The sequence below is a fragment of the Muscardinus avellanarius genome (assembly GCF_963383645.1).
Source record: "Muscardinus avellanarius genome assembly, chromosome: 1".
Lineage (NCBI taxonomy): Eukaryota > Metazoa > Chordata > Mammalia > Rodentia > Gliridae > Muscardinus > Muscardinus avellanarius.
The window spans coordinates 152,483,213-152,505,046 of record NC_137786.1 but is presented as its reverse complement, the minus strand read 5'-3'; the positions used below and the strand labels follow the sequence as shown (position 1 = coordinate 152,505,046).

General features: G+C 36.1%; 1 protein-coding gene across 3 annotated transcripts in view; it reads left to right on the top strand.

Annotated features, from left to right (window-relative positions):
- The window catches only part of ARHGAP42 (Rho GTPase activating protein 42), a gene marked incomplete at both ends in the record, with an annotated part of 271,441 nt that overhangs the window by 193,717 nt on the left and 55,890 nt on the right, over window positions 1-21,834 (top strand). For 2 of the 3 annotated variants that reach the window (XM_080701663.1, XM_080701662.1), the window contains one exon: window positions 14,166-14,267. The exons of the other annotated variant lie outside the window; for it this stretch is intronic. In XM_080701663.1, coding sequence (XP_080557789.1) covers window positions 14,166-14,267 — 102 coding nt within the window. The remainder of the gene's footprint in view (window positions 1-14,165; window positions 14,268-21,834) is intronic. 3 annotated transcript variants of the gene reach the window in all.

The window sequence follows — 21,834 nt, the reverse complement described above, 5'->3', positions numbered from 1 at the left end:
CTGCCTCCCTGCATCACAGCACCATCTCTTTTTTATTTAGTCCTGCTTCTAGAACCCAACCAGCACAAAAAAGAGGTTCATAAGAGTGTTCTTCATATATATGCTTTTATCACATTGAATCTTACTATGATATAAAATTGCAATGCACTAATAAAATTATTTTAAAGTATAAATTAAATTTAAAAATGATTTTTGTTACTCCCTCAAGCCTGGATTTCATTAAAAAATTTTTGCTTTTTTTAAGAGTTGTTTTCAGAGCAGAAGAACCTTTCTAACAGTGAAAAGGATAAACATACCAGTACAAGCCAGCATTTCAGATCAGAAGGTATATTTGACCATGAAGCTTAATGCTCCAAACAGTTTCAGTGGCTTTGACAGCCATGACAAAGTCTTTACAAATGCCCCTTTAAAAAATTCTGTTTCATAATTTAGCTTGACATGTATCCTAAGGCCTTAAACAAATTCTTCCTGCCTGTCAGTAAATGATTTTGTTCTTTATGAAGTGACTTCAAACTAAGAATTTAGACATTTTTTTTTTTTCAGTACTGAGGATTTAACCCCGGGGAATTCTACTTCCAAGCTACAACCCCAGCCCTATTTTTTATTCTTTATTTTGAAACGGGGTCTCACTGAATTTCAAAGGGCCTCACTAAGTAGCTGAGGCTGTCCTAGAACTGTGATCCTCCTCTCTCAGCCTCCCAAATGCTGGGATTACAAGTGTGCACCACCATCCCAGCTTAGACTTTTGTTTTAGAGAAAAGTGGGATTTGTAAATTGTCCCATGGAAATAGTGGAGTAGTTGATCTAAAAGTAGAGGGTATGGGGAAGATTAGGTGTGTGTGTATGCATATATTTGTAAGTGTATGTGTATTCTTTTTCCTTCAAGCTCTAAAATTATTTGATTAGTTAGTAAGATATATTTTAGGAATGTGTGGAAAAAAGGAAATTACTCTTCACTCTATAACCTTTAAAGGGAAAGTGAGATTTAGCATGAATCTTTAGAACCATGTTTTACTGCTAAGAATCAGGGACATCTTCTACCTGATAGCTAGAGGGGAGCTGGTGTGGATGATCCAACATCACCTACTGTGAGAAAGCACTGGAGTCTGTTGAGTGTGCTACACTTAAATATGATTTCTCCTTTGTTTTTTATGAAGGTTTTAGCATTTCTACAGCAGAAGCCAGTCTCCATCTTCTAAGTTCCAAAACACTTTGTTAAACTTGGCTTATGGCATTTGCTGTAGTACCTTCTACTGGGTATTTTAGATCTTTATATACTATATTCTCACCTATATTTAAAGATAAGATCCTTAAAACAAAGCCACATCTTAAATAGTACATAAGAGGAGAGAGTAAGTGTTCAGTAAGCTTTTGATCTATCACTGAAGTGGATTAATGTGTGGAATGTGAAGATTATATTCATTCTTATTATTAGAAATGAGAAAAATGAAGATCATAGACGATTTCCCATCGTGGCTCATGTGATACATGGTCTGATCTACACCCTTCTTCTCTGATTTAGCTCAGTGCTCTCCTCCTACTAGCCAGTGGGCATTTGAAGATGGGAACTCTTCTCAGGAAGAAGAAAGCCAGGGCTGTCTTCACTGAGTTTCTGTGTTCTCTTCAGTCTCCTTTATGCTGGAAGTGTGCTTTGATCAATCATGCGCACCTATTGGTTTTCTTGTTTCCTTAACTTAATTCTTGACCCTCTTTGCTCACATTTCCAAGTCCTAACCATTTTTAAATGGTTCAGTTCTTTGTATATGATCCACAGTGTCAGGTAGTTCAGGACAGCTCTTGGGACTTTACCATATGGGCATTACAAAGGGTTGCTGTTCTTTTGCAGAAATACAATTAGGAAAGGTGTGGGATATTAAGGAACAAATATGCAGAAATATGACAAGAATGTAAAGGAAGGTCAATAGTCCAAATTCAGAGGGTAAGGAGAACAGACATTCAAATGGTAGCAATTCTGAGAATTCTGGGGGCAAATTTTCCTTAGGTGGCCACATCTTTTAAAGGTCCATGTTCTTGCCCCTCAAGATATTCTTCAGAGATATCTAAAACATAAATCTGTCAGGCAGCACCTAAACACGTCTTGGCGGTGGAGCTCCTCAAACTGTTCTAGGATCCATTGATCCTTGAAAACTATTGCATTTGCTTTGTGTGTGTGTGTGTGTGTGTGTGTGTGTGTGTGTGTGTGTTATTTAATTGGGTATTTGTATAAATATTTTTTGTACTTTTCCGTATATTTTATGAGGATTGATAATCAAAGGAATATACTAAGTAATTTACAAAGGGTTTTCTCATTTAAGCTTTTTTATTTTTTATTTTTTATTTTTTACAGGTCTGGGGATGGAACCCAGGGGCATTCGACACTCCCTGCTTGATTTTTTTAAATTATTTTTATTTTGAAATAGGGTCTCACTAAGTTGCATAGGGCCTCACTAAGTAGCTGAGGCTGTTTGTGAACCACAATCCTCTGGTCTCAGCCTCCGAAGGCTGAGATTACAAGCATGGGCCACCATACTCTGCTTCATTAACCCTTTAAAATACTTCATTATATAAATATTATTGTTGTTCGTATTGTACAGATGAGGAAAACTAGAATTAGGAATCCTTAATATCTTACTTAATAAGACCATAATAATATCTTAAGATCCAGATTTGGAATCAAGAGTGGTTGACTATCACTAAATGCTGTTTGCATAATAATCTGTTACATTATGGGGAAAGACATACCTTACCATTTCAAGCAGTGTTATATTTCCTTTAATAAGTAATGAGGCAAACTATTATATTTTAAAATTTTGTTGGTGCATTGTAGTTATAAATTTTAATGGAGTACAAGATGGTAGAGGCATCTAAGCACATATCACTCATTTATCCCTTCCCCAATGCTACATGAACTAACTTGTACTGAGTGTCTGTAGCAGGGTCTAAACAGTGATTTTAGGGGAGGCCTTCTTCTCACATAGTTCTTATAGTCGAAGAATGGGTTATTCCACTGTTAGGAAGGATACTTTGCTAAAATGATCTAGTACTCAGAAGTGTCATTGGGGAGAGGGAATGGTACTGTGTTTCTTGAGGAAGCTCCAAGACATAGGAGCTGTGCTTGCTTTTCAGCCATTTCTCCCATCTCCAAAGAGGACACTGAGTGGTGCTCAGCATCTCCAGGCATTGAGGTAGATGAGTGGGATGCTTTACATTATCTTCTTATAATTCCTGACTTTTAGGTTATTTTCTGGATAAATTAGTAGCTGGTATTCTGAGACATATGAGACTTATGAGAAGTGGTAGCCCTTCCACTCCCCACTCCCCAAAGGAAGCACTACCAAAAACAGGGTCTTGCCTAAGTTCCAAGCAAATATTTCACAGGGCTTCTATTCACAGAAGAATGAAGATCAAAAGTCTATGTATGTCCCCTACCAAGTACCTTATATCTGTCTGTTTTTGTCTCTCCTTTCTCTCACTCTCTACTTTTGCTCCTATTTTTATACAGTCTTTAGATTGTTCAATCTGAAAAGGATTAGTATCCTACAAGCCAGGTAGATATTTTGTTTTTAAGATCCTGAAAGTTGAGAGATCAGTAAGTCATAGGCAATAATTTGAATGTCCTCAACTATTAAAGGATGAAAAAGAGAAGATAAGCTTATACCATGAGTAATGCTAAGTTTATGCATAGATACAAAATGCTTTGAGGATATAAAAGGACATTTGATCTAATGTGGAAGTCTAGTCTCAGAAAAGGTAATGTCAGAGTTGAATCTTAATTATTAGGCTAGAATTGATCCTGCAGGCAAAGAGTATAAGCAAAGTAAACACAGGTTGTTATGGTATGTGGAAGAGCTTCAAGCCTAGAATACTAGAGCATAAAATGTTATTGGAAATATTGAAGTGAGACCAAAGAGATAGGGAAATGCAGCATTTTGAAAGACCTTATTTGTTTTGCTAACAGTTTTGGACTTGGTTCTAGAGTTTTGGGAAATCATTTGCATCGGTAAATATGATTAAAAGAACTGGATTTTAGATGAATTCTAATATATATATATATATATATATATATATGTGTGTGTGTGTGTGTGTGTGTGTGTGTGTGTACATATACATAATAAAAGGAACAAGACACACAAGAAAACCAATAAGTTTAGTAGAAATAGTCTAGCTGAGGGGCAAAATACCCTAAATTATTATAGCAATACTGAAATGCAGAAGTAGACAAAAATTTTGAAATATAATTTGGAGGCCCCAATAATAGGCTACATCAATAGCTGTGGATGATTGGAGGAAGAGAGTAGTCAGAATAAACAGCAGTGTTCTCCATCATGCTTTTGTTTGTTTGTTTGTTTTTGTTTATTTTGTTTCCAAGCCATAAACTTTATCCCTGTGTCTGTACATCAACAATTTATGAGTACCTTTGTTTCTATTTTTTAAATTGTTTTAATTCAGACCCCAACCATCTATTGCTTATAACTATGTTTTCAGACCCTTCTTTTTCTTAGTATCAGAGCAATTGTCCTTAAAATGGAGCTGATAGAATCTGTTTCCTAGTCTCCCACCCAGTAAAAAGTTTCAAATGCCTTAAACATAAATTACAGGGTTTAAGGTCTAAAAGTTTTCAGGATGCACAGAAATGTCATGGTTTGTCAACCAAGATTTAGCTTGCAAATTGCCTTTTACACTTAGAAGCATTCCAGTCACTTTTTATTATGACCCACGTCCTGGTAACCGATACCTGATTGATATATTTTCTGTGTTTATGTTGTGCTTTATCTTTTTTCCCCATGAGATAATGGAAGCCTCGAGTAAAGAAGTATGTCTTGTTCATGGAAGTATCCTTATTGTTCTGAGTTCTCAGTATTCATTGAATGAATAAACAAACTTGTTGATTTTGTTTTGTTTTCCATATGCATAATAAAATATACTGAACCAAAAGCCTTCAGTGGTATGCACAGCCAAAACACTAGATACAGTAATCTAATTAGATACAGTAATCTAACTATCTGAACCATAAGCTTTTCACTGTATGCATTCTCATCTGGAAGTAGAACCATTTTAAGGATTGAGAGGAGGGTAGCTTTGTCTGGGAGAAGTTTGTTGTTTGAAAAGCCAAGGTACTTTGATTGGTAGGTCCAATTATAACCAATATAATTCTGCTTCTTTAATATTATTTATTCTAGTTAATCAGTTGTACTAATTCACATTCTAAAAAAGTATTGCCCTACTCCCTTCTCTAAATAATGCCATAAAATTTGGTATTTTAGGCCTGTTTTTAGAGAGTATAATTTAAAAAGAAACATGTATATATAGATAGATAGATAGATATAGATAAATAGATATATAATGGAACTGATTATATATGACGTATACTTAGAAATAAATGAAGAAGTAGCATTCATGAAGAAAACCTTATAGATGCTTTTAAAAATAGTCTTAAAATGTCAGATTTCTAATCAGTAACTATAGTTCCCAGATGAATGAGCTGCTGAATACTGACTGTTCTTCAAAATAGGAACATGTTTTCTTTCCAGTTTTCCAAGTATAGCATGACTGAGCTCTTAGGAAGAAGCTCCAGGGTTCACTTGGCCATGTTTGCTAGTTGTTTTTTTAACATCATGTTACCAGCATGATCTTGTATACTAAGTAAGTTTGAAGTTGTTCCCTGTGACTAACACATTTCACATTCAGTCTGTTTTCTTGTGTTTCCTCACCTTATTTAATGTAGTTTATACTATATATCCTGGTTAATCAGTTATACTGATTGATATTCTTAAAAGTGGTTCTCTATTATGCTATGTGAGATTAGCCAATCACAAAAAGTGGAAAGTCAGATATTGAAGAGGGAGGAAGATGGCAGCAGCTTCAGTTGCAGCTGCAGCGGCAATTATGGCCACAGTGGTGATGGTTAGCAGCGGCCGAATAGGATATGCATCCCCCTGAGAAACCCTGGACAACAGATTTTGATGTAATAGGTGATTGGGGCAATATACAGAAACATTTCCAGTCATGACTTCCTATCTGATATATAGGAGAGTGAGTGGGAAATGGTGGGATTAGAGGCAAGACTGTAGCATGGCGCCCGCCACTGCAAGAAGAGTGATTTTTTGGGGGGATATCCCAGAAGAGATCAGAAAGCAGACTGCTCCTGCCACACATGCACAGGAATACTTAACAACAACACGCTCTAGGAGAGACCAAGAAGGCAGCGGTGACAGCCAGTATTCAGGAGAGGCAGGCAGATCCAACCAAATCTACCTTGAATTTTTGAAGAAATCTCTCCAAAAGTAGACTGTTCCTGCCCCACATGCTTAGGAACTCTGAACAACATACTATGTAAAGAAAAGTTTTGCAGAGATGGACCAAGATGGCAGTAGTGGCGGCGGCCAGTGTTCCGGAGAGGCAGACAGATCCAATTCAATCCACCTTGAATTTTTGAAAATATCTCCCCAAAAGTAGACTGCTCTTGCTGCAATGTCAGGGAATTCTGGACAACATAATATGTAAGGAAAATGTCCAGGTCAAGTCAGAGGGAGCCCTGCCCATATTTCTGGGTCAGTTCACCGCACCAGGTGTCCTGGGAGACCTCAGCTCATGGCCACTGCGCTGCACTGGGGCTGAGAGTGTGCTTGGAGCAGCAGATCCGCTCTCCATGGTGAGGCTGTGAGCCTATGCTTTCAGTGGGGAGATAAAATCCATTGCTGCTAGAGAATTGGGCTCTCAGCTTCTGTAAATGACATGTGCTATTTTCTCCTACTAATATATATATATGTATATATATATATTATATATAATATTATATATATTATTATATAATATTATATAATAATTATATATTATTATATATTATTATATATTATATATAATATATATATTATATATATTATATATATTATATATAATATTATATATATTATATATAATATTATATATAATATATATATAATATATATAATATATAATAATATATATAATAATATATAATATACATAATATATTATATAATATATATATAATATATATTATATTATATATTATATATTATATAATATATATTATATAATAATATATTATATTATATATAATATTATATATAATATATATATAAATAAATGTCATGCATATATATATATATATATATCATGTTATTTATATCTATAAATAAATGTCTGACAGGAACCAGAGCCTGCTGCAGGGCAAGACTGTCTAGAGCCAGTGGGCCAGGCCCAGGATCCAGCTGCGGGGCGAGGCCTGGTCTGGAGCCAGCAGGCCGGGGCTGGAGCCTGCCATGCAGCAAGGCCAGGTCTGGAGCCAGCGGGCCGGGCCTGGATCCTGCCATGTGGCAAGGCTGGGTATGGAGCCAGGGGGCTGGGCCCAGAGCTGGTGCCCTCCTATAAGTGACCAAAACATACATTGAGGGTCAAGAACTCCCCTGCACTTCTGACTATCACCTGGCCTCTCCAAACAGAGCTGACAGTGTAGTACTGTGACAAGAATCTATGTGATAGCCGGGTGTGGTTGGTGCATGCTTGTAATCCCAGTACTTGGGAAGCTGAGACAGGAGGATCACAGGCTCCTGGAGAGACCCTGTTTTAAAGAATAAAAAACAGGCCTGGGGGTATAGCTCAGAGGTGGAATTCCCATGGGTTTCATTTCCCAGTACTACTAAAAATAAAAATAAAAAAATAAAAAAAATAAAAAAATAAAACCCTATGTGATAGAGTAAAACCACAAGAAAAAACAAAAAATTATGTCACTCGCAGAGAAATGGATAGAACTGAGAATATGCTATGTGGGATCAGGCATTCGCATAAAGTCAAGGGTCACATGTTTCCTCTCGTATGTGGAAGCCAGAGAGAAAAAAAATTTCTACTTGCTATTGTTTTTACTCCAGAAATTAGGAAAAACACCTCCCTCATTTTCAGTCACTAATAGTGCTTGTCAGCAGTAGTAGTAGTAGTAGTAGTAGTAGTAGTAGTAGTAGTAGTAGTAGTGTGTGTGTGTGTGTGTGTGTGTGTTGCTGGGATTAAATTCAGGGGCATTAAAGCTCTCATTAAACCTCTGAGCTACATCCTCAGCTCTTTTTATTTTGATACAGGATCTCACTAGGTTGCTGAGAGTCTCCTTACATTGCTGAGGCTGCTCTTAACCTGTAATCCTCCTCTTTCAACCTCCCAAGTACTGGGACTACAGGAATGAGCCGCCATATTCGTGTTTTATCATACTATTTTTTGCTGCATGTTGGTTCTTCTAAATCCTCTGTCATCCCAGAAGAGCCCAGAAATGTGAATGCTCAGCATAGAGAAATATTTGGTTAACTTTAATTAGGAAATCTCCTAATTCAATTTGCCCAGGGTGATTTTCCAAATACCCTGTCTGGAATGCAGTTATGCAACTTTATTTTTATCCATAACATCGAGTCAGAGCCCATCAGATTATAGGCACTCGAAATACTATCTGCCCTTCTGATTTCAGACCCACAGGGACCAAGAGGAAATCGACAGTCCTTTGCTAATCATGTACATCAATGGCATGTGTATGTCTGTATGTCTGTGTCTGTCTCTCTCTCAAAACAGTATTACAGACACTCCAGTACCTCTTCTACTCCCTACTTTTCTTCTTCATCTCTCATTCTTTCATCTTCGATCTTCCTTTTCTCTTCCTGTGTTTTCTCTCTTTTTGTACCATCACTGTCTTGCCCACCGACACTCAGCACACAGCCTTTCAGAGGAAATGGAGCTCTTTAGCTCATTTGCAGCTCTTCTTTCTGCATTCATCCACTCTGTGCTTCTAGCTTCTATGTTCTTGTTCAGATTACTTAGCTTCTCTGAATATTTTCATGCTAATTAAAATGAGGACTAACGATGTGTGCCTTGGAGGATTCTTATGTCAATATCTGCTATACAAACTACTTTGCAACCACTTTAAGGGAAAGTTTGTTGCTTATTTTATTCTTGTAGTCCTGGTCATCTCAGAGATTCGTACTGGTCACAAAACGAGTATTTTTAAAAGGCTCAAATAAATGAATTAATAGAAACCTACTTGTGAATAAGATGCCAATGTGCCCTTAGAAAACTATTTTGTCTGCATTCTAATTGGATGGATGGATGGATGGATGGATGGTACTGGGGATTGAATCCAGGGACTTTCTACTCTACCTCTGAGCTGCACCCCAGCCAATTTTATTTTTTATTTTGAAACAGGGTCTCCCTAAATTGTGGAGGGCCTCACTAAATTACTGAGGTCTGCAATGAGACTGTGATCCTCCTGTCTTATCTTCCTAAGTACTGGGATTACAAGCATGGGCCATCAGGCCCAGAACTCCTATTCTAAATCTAAATACATTCTTATTAAAATTTCAGCTTTTATTTTTCTCTTCCCTCTATATCTTATCATCTTTGTTTCTCCCTTTCACTCAATTTTAATAAGAATTTGATTTTTTGAAGAATTTACTTATTAAAATAAGGTTCTTCTTCTTCTTCTTTTTTTTTTTTTTTTTGGTGGTACTGGGGTTCCTGGAAGCCCTTCTACCTCCGGGCTACACTCCCAGACCTATTTTTACATTTTTATTTGGAAACAGGGTCTCCTAAGCCAGCACACACGGCTGACTTCGAACCTGCGCCATCCTCCTGTCTCTGCCTCCCAAGCGCGGGGATTACAAGCATGCGCCACCACGCCCGGCCTTATTTAATTTTTTTAAAAAAATCTACATTCACCGGGTGTGATGGCGCATGCTTGTAATCCCCGCACTTGGGAGGCGAAGACAGGAGGATCACGCAGGTTTGAAGCTTAAGAGACCCTGTTTCCAAATTAAAAAAATATATAAAAGAGGTCTGGGAGTATACACCGAAGGTAGAAAGGTTTCCAGAAACCCCAGTACCACCACCACCAAAAAAATAAAAACTATATTCAAGGAATTCTCTTTGCCTCTTTGAGTTGTGTGCATGTATGTCACTATCACTGTTCACTAAATAATCATGTGAGACTATAAAATATGAAAATAAAATAAAATTAGATTATTATTTTGATCAAGAACTAAAACAGACTTAGCTACATTGTCTTTTAAAAACAATAGTGTATATTTTAATATTTGTATATGTTATTTGCCTAAAGTTTTATAAATATTTGTCAATTTTTTGTTATGAATGGAAATTCTAATAGTGTAGTCGAAATTGGAGTTAGTCCTTTAACGTTTTCCTCCCAATCCGCAGTTAAGTGTATACAATAAAGTGTGGATTGATCACAGTGCCTAAATGAAAATATGGTCATGGTGCAGTATGCATTGTATTTTGGAAAAGTGACTGATTGCGGATCCACATGTGTAATATACTTTTCATTGGCTTTAATTGTGTTTGAAAACTTATTTACTATTTTTAATCTATATTTTACAGTAGCTTTCCTCTATTTTATTATCTTTCTTTCTTTTCCTTTCTTTTTTTTGGGGGGGTGCTGGTACTGGGGTTCCTGGAAACCCTTCTACTTCCGGGCTACACTCCCAGCCCTATTTTTATATTTTTATTTGGAAACAGGGTCTCTTAAGCCAGCAAGGCTGGCTTTGCGTAGGGATTACAAGCATGTGCCACCACGCCCGGCATTATCTTTCTTTCTTTGTGGATCTGCATAGACATGTGACTGCACTGACTAAGATTCTAAAAACAGTACTACTTTATTTTTATATATTTTAGGATATCTCCCTATCTCATTTCTCTTCTTTTTACAACCAGATTATTAATTTGCTGTTACTGTAAGCGACTACCTATTGACATGCATTTTGATTTTGATTGCTGGAAAACACACAGTAATAATACACAGTCTCCATTAAAAAAAAAAAAATCTTACCATGTAGTCATTTGCAGGGAAGTGGATGAAACTCGAGAACATTATGTCAAGTGAGATTAGTCTTTCAAAAAATGTGAAAGCTTGGATATTCATATGCAGAAGCCAGGGAGAAGAAATTGGGACCCAGGAGGAACTCCAGATAATGGAGGAGAAACCTTAGTGGAGTGATAGAGGGAACATAATTGAAGGTGACAGGAGGGCGGGAAGGAAGACTTGAAGAGGGAAACACTTCAATGGACATGACGGACATATACAACTGACCAAAGCCAAGCACTGTGCAGAGAACAGGAAGGGCAGAGAGGGATGGAATGGGTGGGGACTGGGGGAGGGCTCAATGGGTTCTCTGTGTATGTGTGACCATCACTCTGAACTTCATCAAGATGTATGATTACAATGCTTCAATAAAAAATAACAGTGCTCATGTATAGCATGCAGTAAAGTTTCAGAGGTTATTTTTCCATCCCTTCATTAGCACTGCTTTTAGAGAAAATTCTTGATTTGATGTTCAAAATAAGTTATATAGGAGACAAGATGTAGTTGTATGGACTACATTACTAAGTTCAAATAAGACTTGGCTTATGTGAGCAATGGGTCATGGCTTTTGGCATGATGTGAACTGCAGGGAAAAGTGCTTTTTGTTTTCGAACTCATGATTCCGTAGATTTTAGTTGTCCCATGTGGTCTTTCCTTTTATCTCTGCTCTCTAATTTTATGCTCTGACTGGGTATATTTCTGCTACATACATCACTGCAACTGTTTAGTAGATTTTTCTTGCTGGCTGAGTGATGGGAAGGACCAAGGTTTGAACAGGAGTCTAGGAAGTGGTTCGAGGAATGATTTTTATATTGCCAGGAATGGTGATACATTGGCATTGAATTAGCATTTCCAAAATGTCAGCAAACACTATGTGCAAACAAAGATGTGAGTGTCCTCACCACAGCTGAGCCCTTTTCTCCTGAAACCAGTTTCTTCCTCTTCTGTGCTCAGTAAGTCCTATTGTAAGAAGAAAGGGAGTTAGTGGTGAGCATTATAATAAAGTGCAGGTGATTCAGCACAGAAATTCAGGTGTCACTGGGTCCAAGAATAGGGCCTTTTGTCTCAGGCACCAAGGTAACAATTTGTTGAACAAAGAGAATGTCTTTGACACACTCTGGTGCCCACTGGTGTAATAGAAAAGAATCCACTTGCTCATTAAATATTTATTGAACACTTGCTATCTATTCAGTCTTAAGGTGGATAGGGCATAGCCATGAATTTCTCTTTTACAGTGTAGAACATGGACACAAGACATCCATTTACAAAGCTGTGTGAGCATTCCAAAGGAGAGAGTTGATGGAAAAGACTTGTGAATGAGGTCTAAGTTTGAGCCAGATTCTAAAAGTAGATGTAATGTCAATATTGTAGAATTGGAAGAAATGAGCATTGATGTCACAGGGAATGGACTAGAGCAAAAAAAAAAAAAAAAAAAAAAAGAGAGAGAGAGAAAAAGGAAAAGGAAATAAAGGGACATGGGCATGAATAGGGAGCTCAACAGCAGAGAGGGAGAGAAACATTTGGAAAGGTTGCTTAGGTAAGTTGTAAGCATAACCATCAGATTAAAACAGCCACTGAACAAAAGGTGAAATATCCTTTTAGGTATCGCTCAACAGTGGGGTATTGTCTCTTCCCATCCCAAAGCTTGGGCTTCTCTGCTTTATATTGGGGTGAGGGGCATGTTTCATATTTTGTTATGTAAGTTCTTCAAAGCATCTTTTTGGATGGAAATGCTATTCTTATTTTTTAGTTGTTTCTCTTTTAGTAAGACTATTTCTCCTTCGGTAATATAAAATTTTAAATGTTTTGATCTCCCTCTTATAGATATAATACTGTAATATACAAACACTTAATGTTTGAAGTACAAACATGCCAATACTTTAGTGGCCTGAGAGTCACTTATACTTTTAGAGCAAAACCCTAATTACTGTTCTTATTCAACATAATTATACCGTTTACTTCTGAAAATTCTGTATATGGAAATAGATCACAGTGTATTCCTGGAAGTATAACTGAGAAGAAAGTTCAGAATTCTAGTGGATGAAAATAGCATTATCTGGCTCTGACAATCTTAGAATAGTATAAAAGACCTCTAACTTAGAGGCCTTTTTAACTTTCCTCCCTCATTCTTTCCTTTCCTTTTTTATTTTTACTCTCTTTTCTTCCTTCCTTCCCTTATTCCTTCCTTCCTTCTACCCATTATTTGTAAGTAACCTCTTCCATTCATTCAAGTGATGAAGCAAAGTGTTATGCTTACTCAGGGAACTTGTTTTCAAAATACTGTGTTTACAAATCTCCAGGTGGACAGTCTGTAAACACTTCACTCTGATTCAGGTGATCCATAGGGTACCGTTTCAAAAACACTGAAATAGAAGGAAGGAATAGTACGTTTTTAGCCAGGTGTAGTTAGTTTAATACAGACTCATAACTGGGAAAGGTATACCTGGTTAATATAATATTTGTAGTTAGAGAAGATTGCATGCCCAGGTATGTCTTGTTACATTCAGTATGTCCTTAAATTTGCATTTCTATGAAACTGTTTCTTGAGATAAAAGGTAAAGGTTATTCCTGTCCTCCCCAAAAGGCCAGCCGGTTTTTAGGAACACTGCCTTTCCCCACCTTTGAAAACCACTGACATTTTAGAAATAACCAAAAGTCCGGCATTGGAGTTATGTTCACAGTTTATAGTCCAGATGTTGTTAATCCTTTTGAGCTATTTGACTTTGAATTTTCTTATTTAATTACTTGAATCTACTCGTACTTAAAAAGTCTGTTTTCTCCTTGTCAAGAAATATCAGGTGTCTTTTCATGGCTAAGATAGTGTAGTGAAAAGTATTGATGTGAGTGGTTCTCTAAATTGGTTATACATTAACTCACCTGAATCCCAAAAAGCCTTAAAAAAAAAAAAAAAGAGACACCTTGTTGATCACATCCCAGACTTACTAAGCAGTTTTTAAAATTGGGGATTAGTTACAAAGATTTGTGAAGGATCCTACCATAGCCAGCCTGCCATCAACTATATGCAGTGCCTATGCCTCAAATGAGGTGTAGATTTTGGTGTTTGTACATACATTTCTTCCCCAAAGATGAAAAACTTATTTGAGAACAAAATACATACTCAATTGATATCTTTATCATCTGTTTTTCACTCTACTAAATTAAGGTTTTACACACAGTTAGAGCTCATTAATTCTTTATTAAATAATTTCATTGGCCCCGTAAGTGGGTATGGTGAGAAAGAAAGCTTTCTTGATGCTCTAATTGGAATCTTTTTTGTTGTAATTGCTATCCCCTAGGATGGAAAGAAGAAGTTTGACAAGGAGAGTGAAAAATACTATTCTATTCTTGACAAGCATTTGAATTTGTCTGCAAAGAAAAAGGAATCTCATTTGCAAGAGGTAAGCCTTTTGAATTGAAATGTGGAAAAGGCATTAACATTAAGTCATGTAAAGTCAAAAATTTCAAAGACAGAAGTATTTCAAAATCTACTTTTTAATAAAATGACAATAACAATAGCTAACTTAGTTGAGTTCACAATAGATGAATACTTTAGACACATTATGACATTTAATATTAATGGCTCCAAGTGCAAGATTAGCATTTCTTTCAACAGTGAGAAAAGTTGAAATAAGCCTTTCCTTTTTTTCTTTTTAAACATAATATAAAGAGGCAGGGCCTATCAAGTTCATGTTATGACCTCTTTATATTAAACTTGAAATACCTGTGACATTGCTTTTAAGTAATGCTTTACTTGAGAATTGGGGGAAAAAGTTATACGACTATTATAAGATTTCAATTATTTCAGATCAACTTTAACAACAAATTTATTAACATATACTCATGCTAGGAGTCTATTTCTTTTCTTTGTTTGAAGTATGTTATATTTTATTCTTCTCACTAATATTCTTGTAAGTAATAAAGTCAAAAGTAGTCCTTTAATCTGGGCATGGTGATGAATGCCTGTAATCTCATTACTTGGGAGGTTGAGACCAGAAGATTGCAGGTTCCAGACCAGTCTCAGCAACTTAGTGAGACCCTTTCTCAAATAATTAATAATAATAATAATAATAATAATAATAATAATAATAAATGGGCAGAGTATAGCTCAGAGGTAGAATGCCTCCGAGTCCAATCTCTAGTACAAAAAATAAATTAAAAAAAGGAGTAGTCCTTTTTACCAAGGATTAATGCAGAGCATGTTAAAAAATTAAATAAAATCAAGCCAAGCGTGATGGTGCACACTTGTAATCCCAGCATTTGGGAGGCTGAGAGAGGAGGATCATGGTTCGTAGACAGCCTCAGTTACTTAGTGAGGCCCTTTGCAATTCAGTGAGACCCTGTTTCAAAATAAGGAATAAAAAAAATAGTGCTGTGAGTGTAGCTCAGAGGTAGAATGCCCCTGGGTTCCATTTCTAGTATCCAAAAAAAAAAAATAAAAAAATCAGACTCCCTTGCCATGGTATCTTAAGCGCCATGAAACTGAAGCACCACCTAGACATTCCTCCAGTGTGCTCTGGCATGCTGTGGTGTGAGCTTTGAGTTGGGAACTGAAGTAGTTACATCACCACCTATGTCTAGAGCTTTACCGGCAATATGGTTACTCTACTTAGATATTGTAATGGAAAATCTCTTTCAAATATATCATACTGATTCTTCTCCCAGCAAAGCTAGCTCCCTTTCTGAATTGCTTTTCAAATTCAGCCCAGCCCTTTGCTTTCCTTATTCCTTTCCTTAGCTCCCATGTATTCTTTCACAGCTCATGCCTGACAGGTTAGAGTATGACAAAGATTCCACTGAATTAAAAAGAACTGGTAATATTATTTTGGTATCTGACCCTCCTCCTTTTATGTTTTCATTAAGGATATCCAATTTCTTCATTCATAGCTGATTTATATTGGGAGGCTTTATTCTGCTTAAAATGTGTACACGTTTATTATAATCTATTTTTTGAATCTTAACACATGCTATTTAAAAAACATAATTCAGTATACAATTGTGTGCTTAGGGAAAGCTTTTGTGGCTAAAGTGAAATGGAAGATAGTCTGCCATTAACAAAAAACTAGATTCTCTCCACACATGTTAGTGAGTATATATACCCCCTTATATAAACATAATAGTAAGTGATCCATTTCCTTCCTAAATTCTCCAGTTTCCCTCTTTCAGCTATTTTACTGGTATTATTCCTCTTTTATCTGAAGTACAAGGCAAAATAGCTTTTGTGCCATTCTATAATATCTTTGTCTTTGAAAAAGAGTTGATTTATATATTAGAACATTTTAAAATTCTTGTATTGTGTATTATAGTCTCACACCATAATGTAGCTCATAGTAGTAGAGTATGGTGGGATATGAATGGAACACACCAAGTGATGAGTATGTGTATGTATATATATATGGGCTACATACACATCACACACTTTGATGTGTATATTCATATGTATATATATTTTAGTACTTTGAATCTCCCTGTTGTATAATAACAATGTAATAATAAAATTATGAAGATAAGTAGAAGAAACCTCAATGAAAATATTGAGGTGTTATACGTTTGGTGACAGTGTATCTGAATGTAAAAGCAGAACATTTTCAATGCCAATAAATATATTACTTTCTAAAAAATAAAAACTAGATTCTATTTTAAGTTCCTGGAAAATATTTTATTTTGTGACAGTTTGGTTGGTGCTGCATGTTATTTAATATTCTGGTTACATATTAAAAATATTTATTTATTTATCTATTTATTCATTTATTTATTTTGGAGGATGGAACCCAGGAGCATTCTACCTCTGAGCAACATCCCCAGCCCTATTTTTTAGTCTGCTTATTTTTGAAACAGGGTCTCACTGAGTTGCAAAGGGCCTAGCTAAGTAGGTGAGGCTATCTGCGAACTGCCATCCTCAGGTTTCAGCTTCCTGAACACTGGGATTAGAAGCCTGCTCCACCATGCCCAGCATGTTGTAAATATTTTAAATGCTGTTTCTCTTTATACGTTGCACTAGATCTTAAGGGAAGGAGATAATAGTACAAATGTGGAAGGAGGCTCCCAAATTCTTAACAGCATACCATTCTCTGCCATGCCAAAGACAATGGCCCAGTGCCATTTTAGAAGTTAACTGCCTTAAGAAATTAAAGTAGTAGGTCAAGGTTTGTACAGACCCTAAAATCAAGGGTTGTTGAGACCCTATAGAATTTTAGGTTCTTGGTAAATGTGGGACGCTACCTTTAGACAAGACTGCTTAAATCACCCCCAGAAAAATACCTTTATCCTAGTTTTAAAGACCTTTAGAGGATATGTTTCAATTTTCCCCTGACAGCTTAGCTTAGCTCAATAATTAATAATTTTCTCACTAGTAGCCCTCAGTTCCTTAGGCTGTACCATATTAGAATATTTGGTCTTTATATAGTTAGAGGCTAGAAGAGACTGTTACGTTATTAGTAATGCCTTTCTTCCCATCTCACGCCACAAAACACTCAAATCTGCCCATACTTCTTTGCTGGAGGTGCAGCCTTTTACAGAATACAGCTTAAATTGTGTTTAAGCAGCTCCCTAAGGTGTATAATTTATAAGTCAAATATGGCTTGGGAGGTTTATTACCCTGCCCTTCCAGGAATCCAACCTGTTGTAGGGAGATGCTGCCACAAATGTATTTAATTCTGTGACATGGCATTAAATGTCATCTGTTCTTTCCAGAGCAGCTTCTGTCAGCACCAAGCTTATTAGTTTGTTCTCACAAAGACCCCTCTGTGACGTCTCACCTGTGCAGCTGTCTCCTTATTCATTTTGCTCCCAGAAATAAGTGGTTGGCCACTTCCAGCACTGAATTGAAAGGTCATCTGTGTTGACAAAGATCCAGGGGCATTACTTAGATAGGTCATGGGAGTAAACAGTTGGAGAATTGGAAACAAACTTGATAAGATTACAGGCTTTGTAGTGGATGAAAAGAAATAAAATTTGATATGTGAATGAATGATTGCTTTTTAATCATCAAATAAAAGGAACAGATCATAAGGGAAGTATAGAAAGACCCAAATGCATACAAATTCCATTTCAAAAGACATTAAGCCAAATTAAATGGTAAAACATCAGGGAATTTGTACATCAGATGATATAAGGCTACTATCTCACTATAAAAGGCATTTGCAAATCATTTGGAAAAATGAACTCAGAATACAAGAGGGAGTTGATCAAAGAGGAAATAAAAACTATAGTGAATATTGTTACATGTATTAAGTAATAAAAGCTAATAAGATGCCATTTTTAGTATATTAAAATATAATTGTTTCTAGAATCATGGTAAACAGCATAGATTTGTTCTTTTGGTTGGAACATAAAAATATTTAATCATTCTTGAGGTAAATTTGACATTGTATTTCAACAAAGATGAAATGTATTAGATAATTGAGATGATTCCTATTGATAGGAATTTACCCGAAAGAAATAACCAAACATGAGCATAAAAACTGTATACATACTATATAGATACACATTATTCATAATGTAAAATATTGGAAAGAAGTGAAATGGCACAAAAAATGATTGGAGTAAGTATACCAATATCGTGTGACCAAAAATGGAATGTGACATGGCCATTAGAAGTTGTATTTGGAGCTGGGCATGGTGGCGCAAATTGGTGGTTGCAAGTATTTGAGAAGCTGAGACAGGAGAATCACGGTTCGTTGACAGCCTCAGCTACTTAGTGATGCCCTTTGTAACTTAGTCAGACCCTGTTTCAAAACAAAGAATAATAATTTTTAAAAATAGGCTGGGGATTGTAGCTCAGAGGTAGAAGACCCATTGGTTCCACACCCAGTACTGGGGGGGAGTTGTATTTAGATCCTGAGTCACATGCCTCCAATCCCAGTACTTGTGAAGCTGTCACAGAAAAATTGCAGGTTTGAGGCCAGTACATTGTAACTTAGATCTTCTTTCCAAGTAAGAAAATAAAAAGTGCACTGGTGTAGTTCAGAGGAGAATATACTTGGCTTTACTCCCAGTACTACACACACAAATATGTACACAAAATGTTGTATTTTGAAAAAAATCATAGAAAGACATGGAAATATTTTATTTTTTTGTTTAATTTAATAAATAAGTTTTGAACCAGAATAGATAGTAATATTAGGGACATTTTTAGAAGTAGGTTTATATATGTATTACAAATCAAAATATTAATAGGGTTATAATTCTTATCTTTAAATTTATGTTATAGTAATGAATAACGAATGAACTCACATTAATATATATTTATTGCATTTATAGTTTAAAAGTAAAGGAAAAATAAGTTATTTTTAGAAATCCCAGATTTTTGCTTTTCCTCTTATCACTAAATATCCTTTGACAAATTTCCCACCATACCCAACCCCAATGAGGCAAATTTTTGAGTTTCAGTTTGTACCTCTGTTCTTATCCTGTAGTTTGTGTCCTTGACATCCTTTCTTCTTCCTTATTGCCTTGCAGTATCCCCCAGGTCACAGTCTTGTTATACCTGGTCAGTTTGTACTCCTCAAATTACCATGACTTTAGAGTAGCACTTCCAGTGACATATGTGAAATCTTACACAGTATCATCTTTCCCAAATTTGATTCCATTTCTCATTTCCTTAATTATCTGTTAATACTAGTATTATTTCTTTTGTCAAAATTATCTTTTGACACCCAGGGCATTTTTAAACTTACTATTCTTGTGCACCAGACACCTTTATCATTATCAAACAAATCTTCTCACATCCACGTGCCCCTATGCATGATCATCTAATCAACATATTCTATACTATTCTTACCTTCATGTTCTTGAAACACAGCTTAGATCTTGTTAACATCTTCCAACACAGTTTTCACTGTTTATAGGATATAGCCTGCCTTTTTCTTTTCCCTGTCCTTTCTATCTTAATTATCATTTCTAATTATTCCAAACCAAACATTCAGTCACAAACTTTGGGTCAACTTAAGCATAACTTCTAATTTCCTGACTTCATACCTTCACTGTCATCCCTGCCTACTATTAAACCTCCCCATTCTTCAGAGTCCATCTTAGATGTCTTGTCCTTCAGGAATGATTCAACAATTATGACCCCTTTTGAATCAAGTTAACATTGTATTTAGGGAGGAATTTAAGTATCTGTAGGACCATATGGTTTTCTTATGAAATTAATAGTATATACCTGTTGTTCTGGTATAATTATTGTTGGTGTTCCCTTTAGTTTTAAACTATCACAGTTTGAATGATAAATCATAATACCCTACTAATTCAATACAAAGTAAGTAATACCAGTTGTAATTGTCAAGTGTTTGCTAGTGAGGTAAATTCTTTTAGTACATGCAGTTACCTTATGTACTAAAGGAACTTGTCCTAAGTTTTAAAAAAAGCCACTTGAAATCTTGTAGTGAGAATGAAGTTATCATTTTCCTTAAGCACTCTACACTTGGGAAAACCTTTCAGAGGAGCTTTGGTGTATTGAATTTCAGTTGTCTAGATGGAAGGGTTTTTAAAACATCTGTAACTGTCATTTGGCAAGATTCATTATTACTCTTTAATTCCTTCTTCCTGCTCTACATACACCTCTTAGGGGTGTGTGATGGTAACTGCATGGCAGCTAATTTTCTGAAGAAATGACATTAGATTCTTGTGTCAGAGTTCCCCAAGGCTCTTTCCAGGGATGATGATTTCCTAGAAGAACTCACAGGATGTAGTGTACAGTCAAACTCATGGCTGTGATTTAGTATAGTGATGGTATGGAAAGAAAATTCAGCAAAGGGAAAAGGTACACAGAGAAAAGTCTAAAGGAAAGCAGGTGCAATCCTCTAAGAGCCCTCAGTCAGAGGAGACATAGGATATACTTAGTTCTGCCCAGCCCTGAGTTCTGACAACACATATGAAATGTTTGCTTACCAAGGAGTCTCATTAAAGACTCAGTGCTCAGAGTTTTTATTGTAGGAACATCATATAGGCACCCTCTGCCTGGCATATACCCAAAGTTTGGAGTCTTACATGGAAAGACATAAACTGTATTGTGTACACAGACAGATATGCACTGAGCCTTTCTTATCAGTGAACCCTCCCAAATAATACAAACATCTGCCAACCTTGTAAGCAGAACTTTCAAAGATAATACCATTTAGGCCTGATATACTAATTCTTCTGCACAACCTGTTGATTAGAAATAATCACTTTAAACTGGGCGTGGTGCCACACCCTTGTAATCCCAATACTTGGGAGGCTGAGACAGGAGTATTACAGGTTTGAAGCCAGTCTCAGCAATTTAGTGAGGCCCTGTTTCCAAATAATAAAAAGGTCTGGGGATGTAACTTAGAGGTAGAATGCCTCTGGGTTCAATCCCTAGTACTTCCCTACACACAAAGAAATAATCACTTTATATTCTAAAGGTGTCTCAGTGTCCTAGTTTCTTCCATATGCCAGGCAGCATAATCAATAATTTCATATTTGAAAGTTAATAAAATCTTCAAAATTACCTATGGAATAGAATGTTGCCCTTGAAACTGAAAATAGTCTTGTATCCCTGCACCAGGTCATGTAGTAAAGCTTGCTCCAGAGAACCGTTTTTGTTTCTCTTTCCAAATCCTGCATTCAGTGATACGGGATTTGTAATTCGAAACTAGCCATTTGGGAAATATTTACACCACAGAAACTAGCAAATAACTGCACATCAGGCTTTTTTTTTTTTCCCTAGAGTGCCAGTTGTTAAACATGTGCCGTACACCACCTATCTCTCGTTACTGACTTAATCCATTCTAATATATGATGTATTCCCAACAGTGATGGTGAGAAGAAAAAAGAGATATGACTTATGTGGAACTCTTGTTTTCTTTTTGTAGGTACCTCTATCTTTGCAACAATCTTTGAAACCTGAAAAGTTTTTGATTCAAATATTCTACCTGATTTATATATCTTTCGCAAATATTAGGTTGAAAACTTGGAATCCTTGACCTTTTTCTTCCATATTTTTAA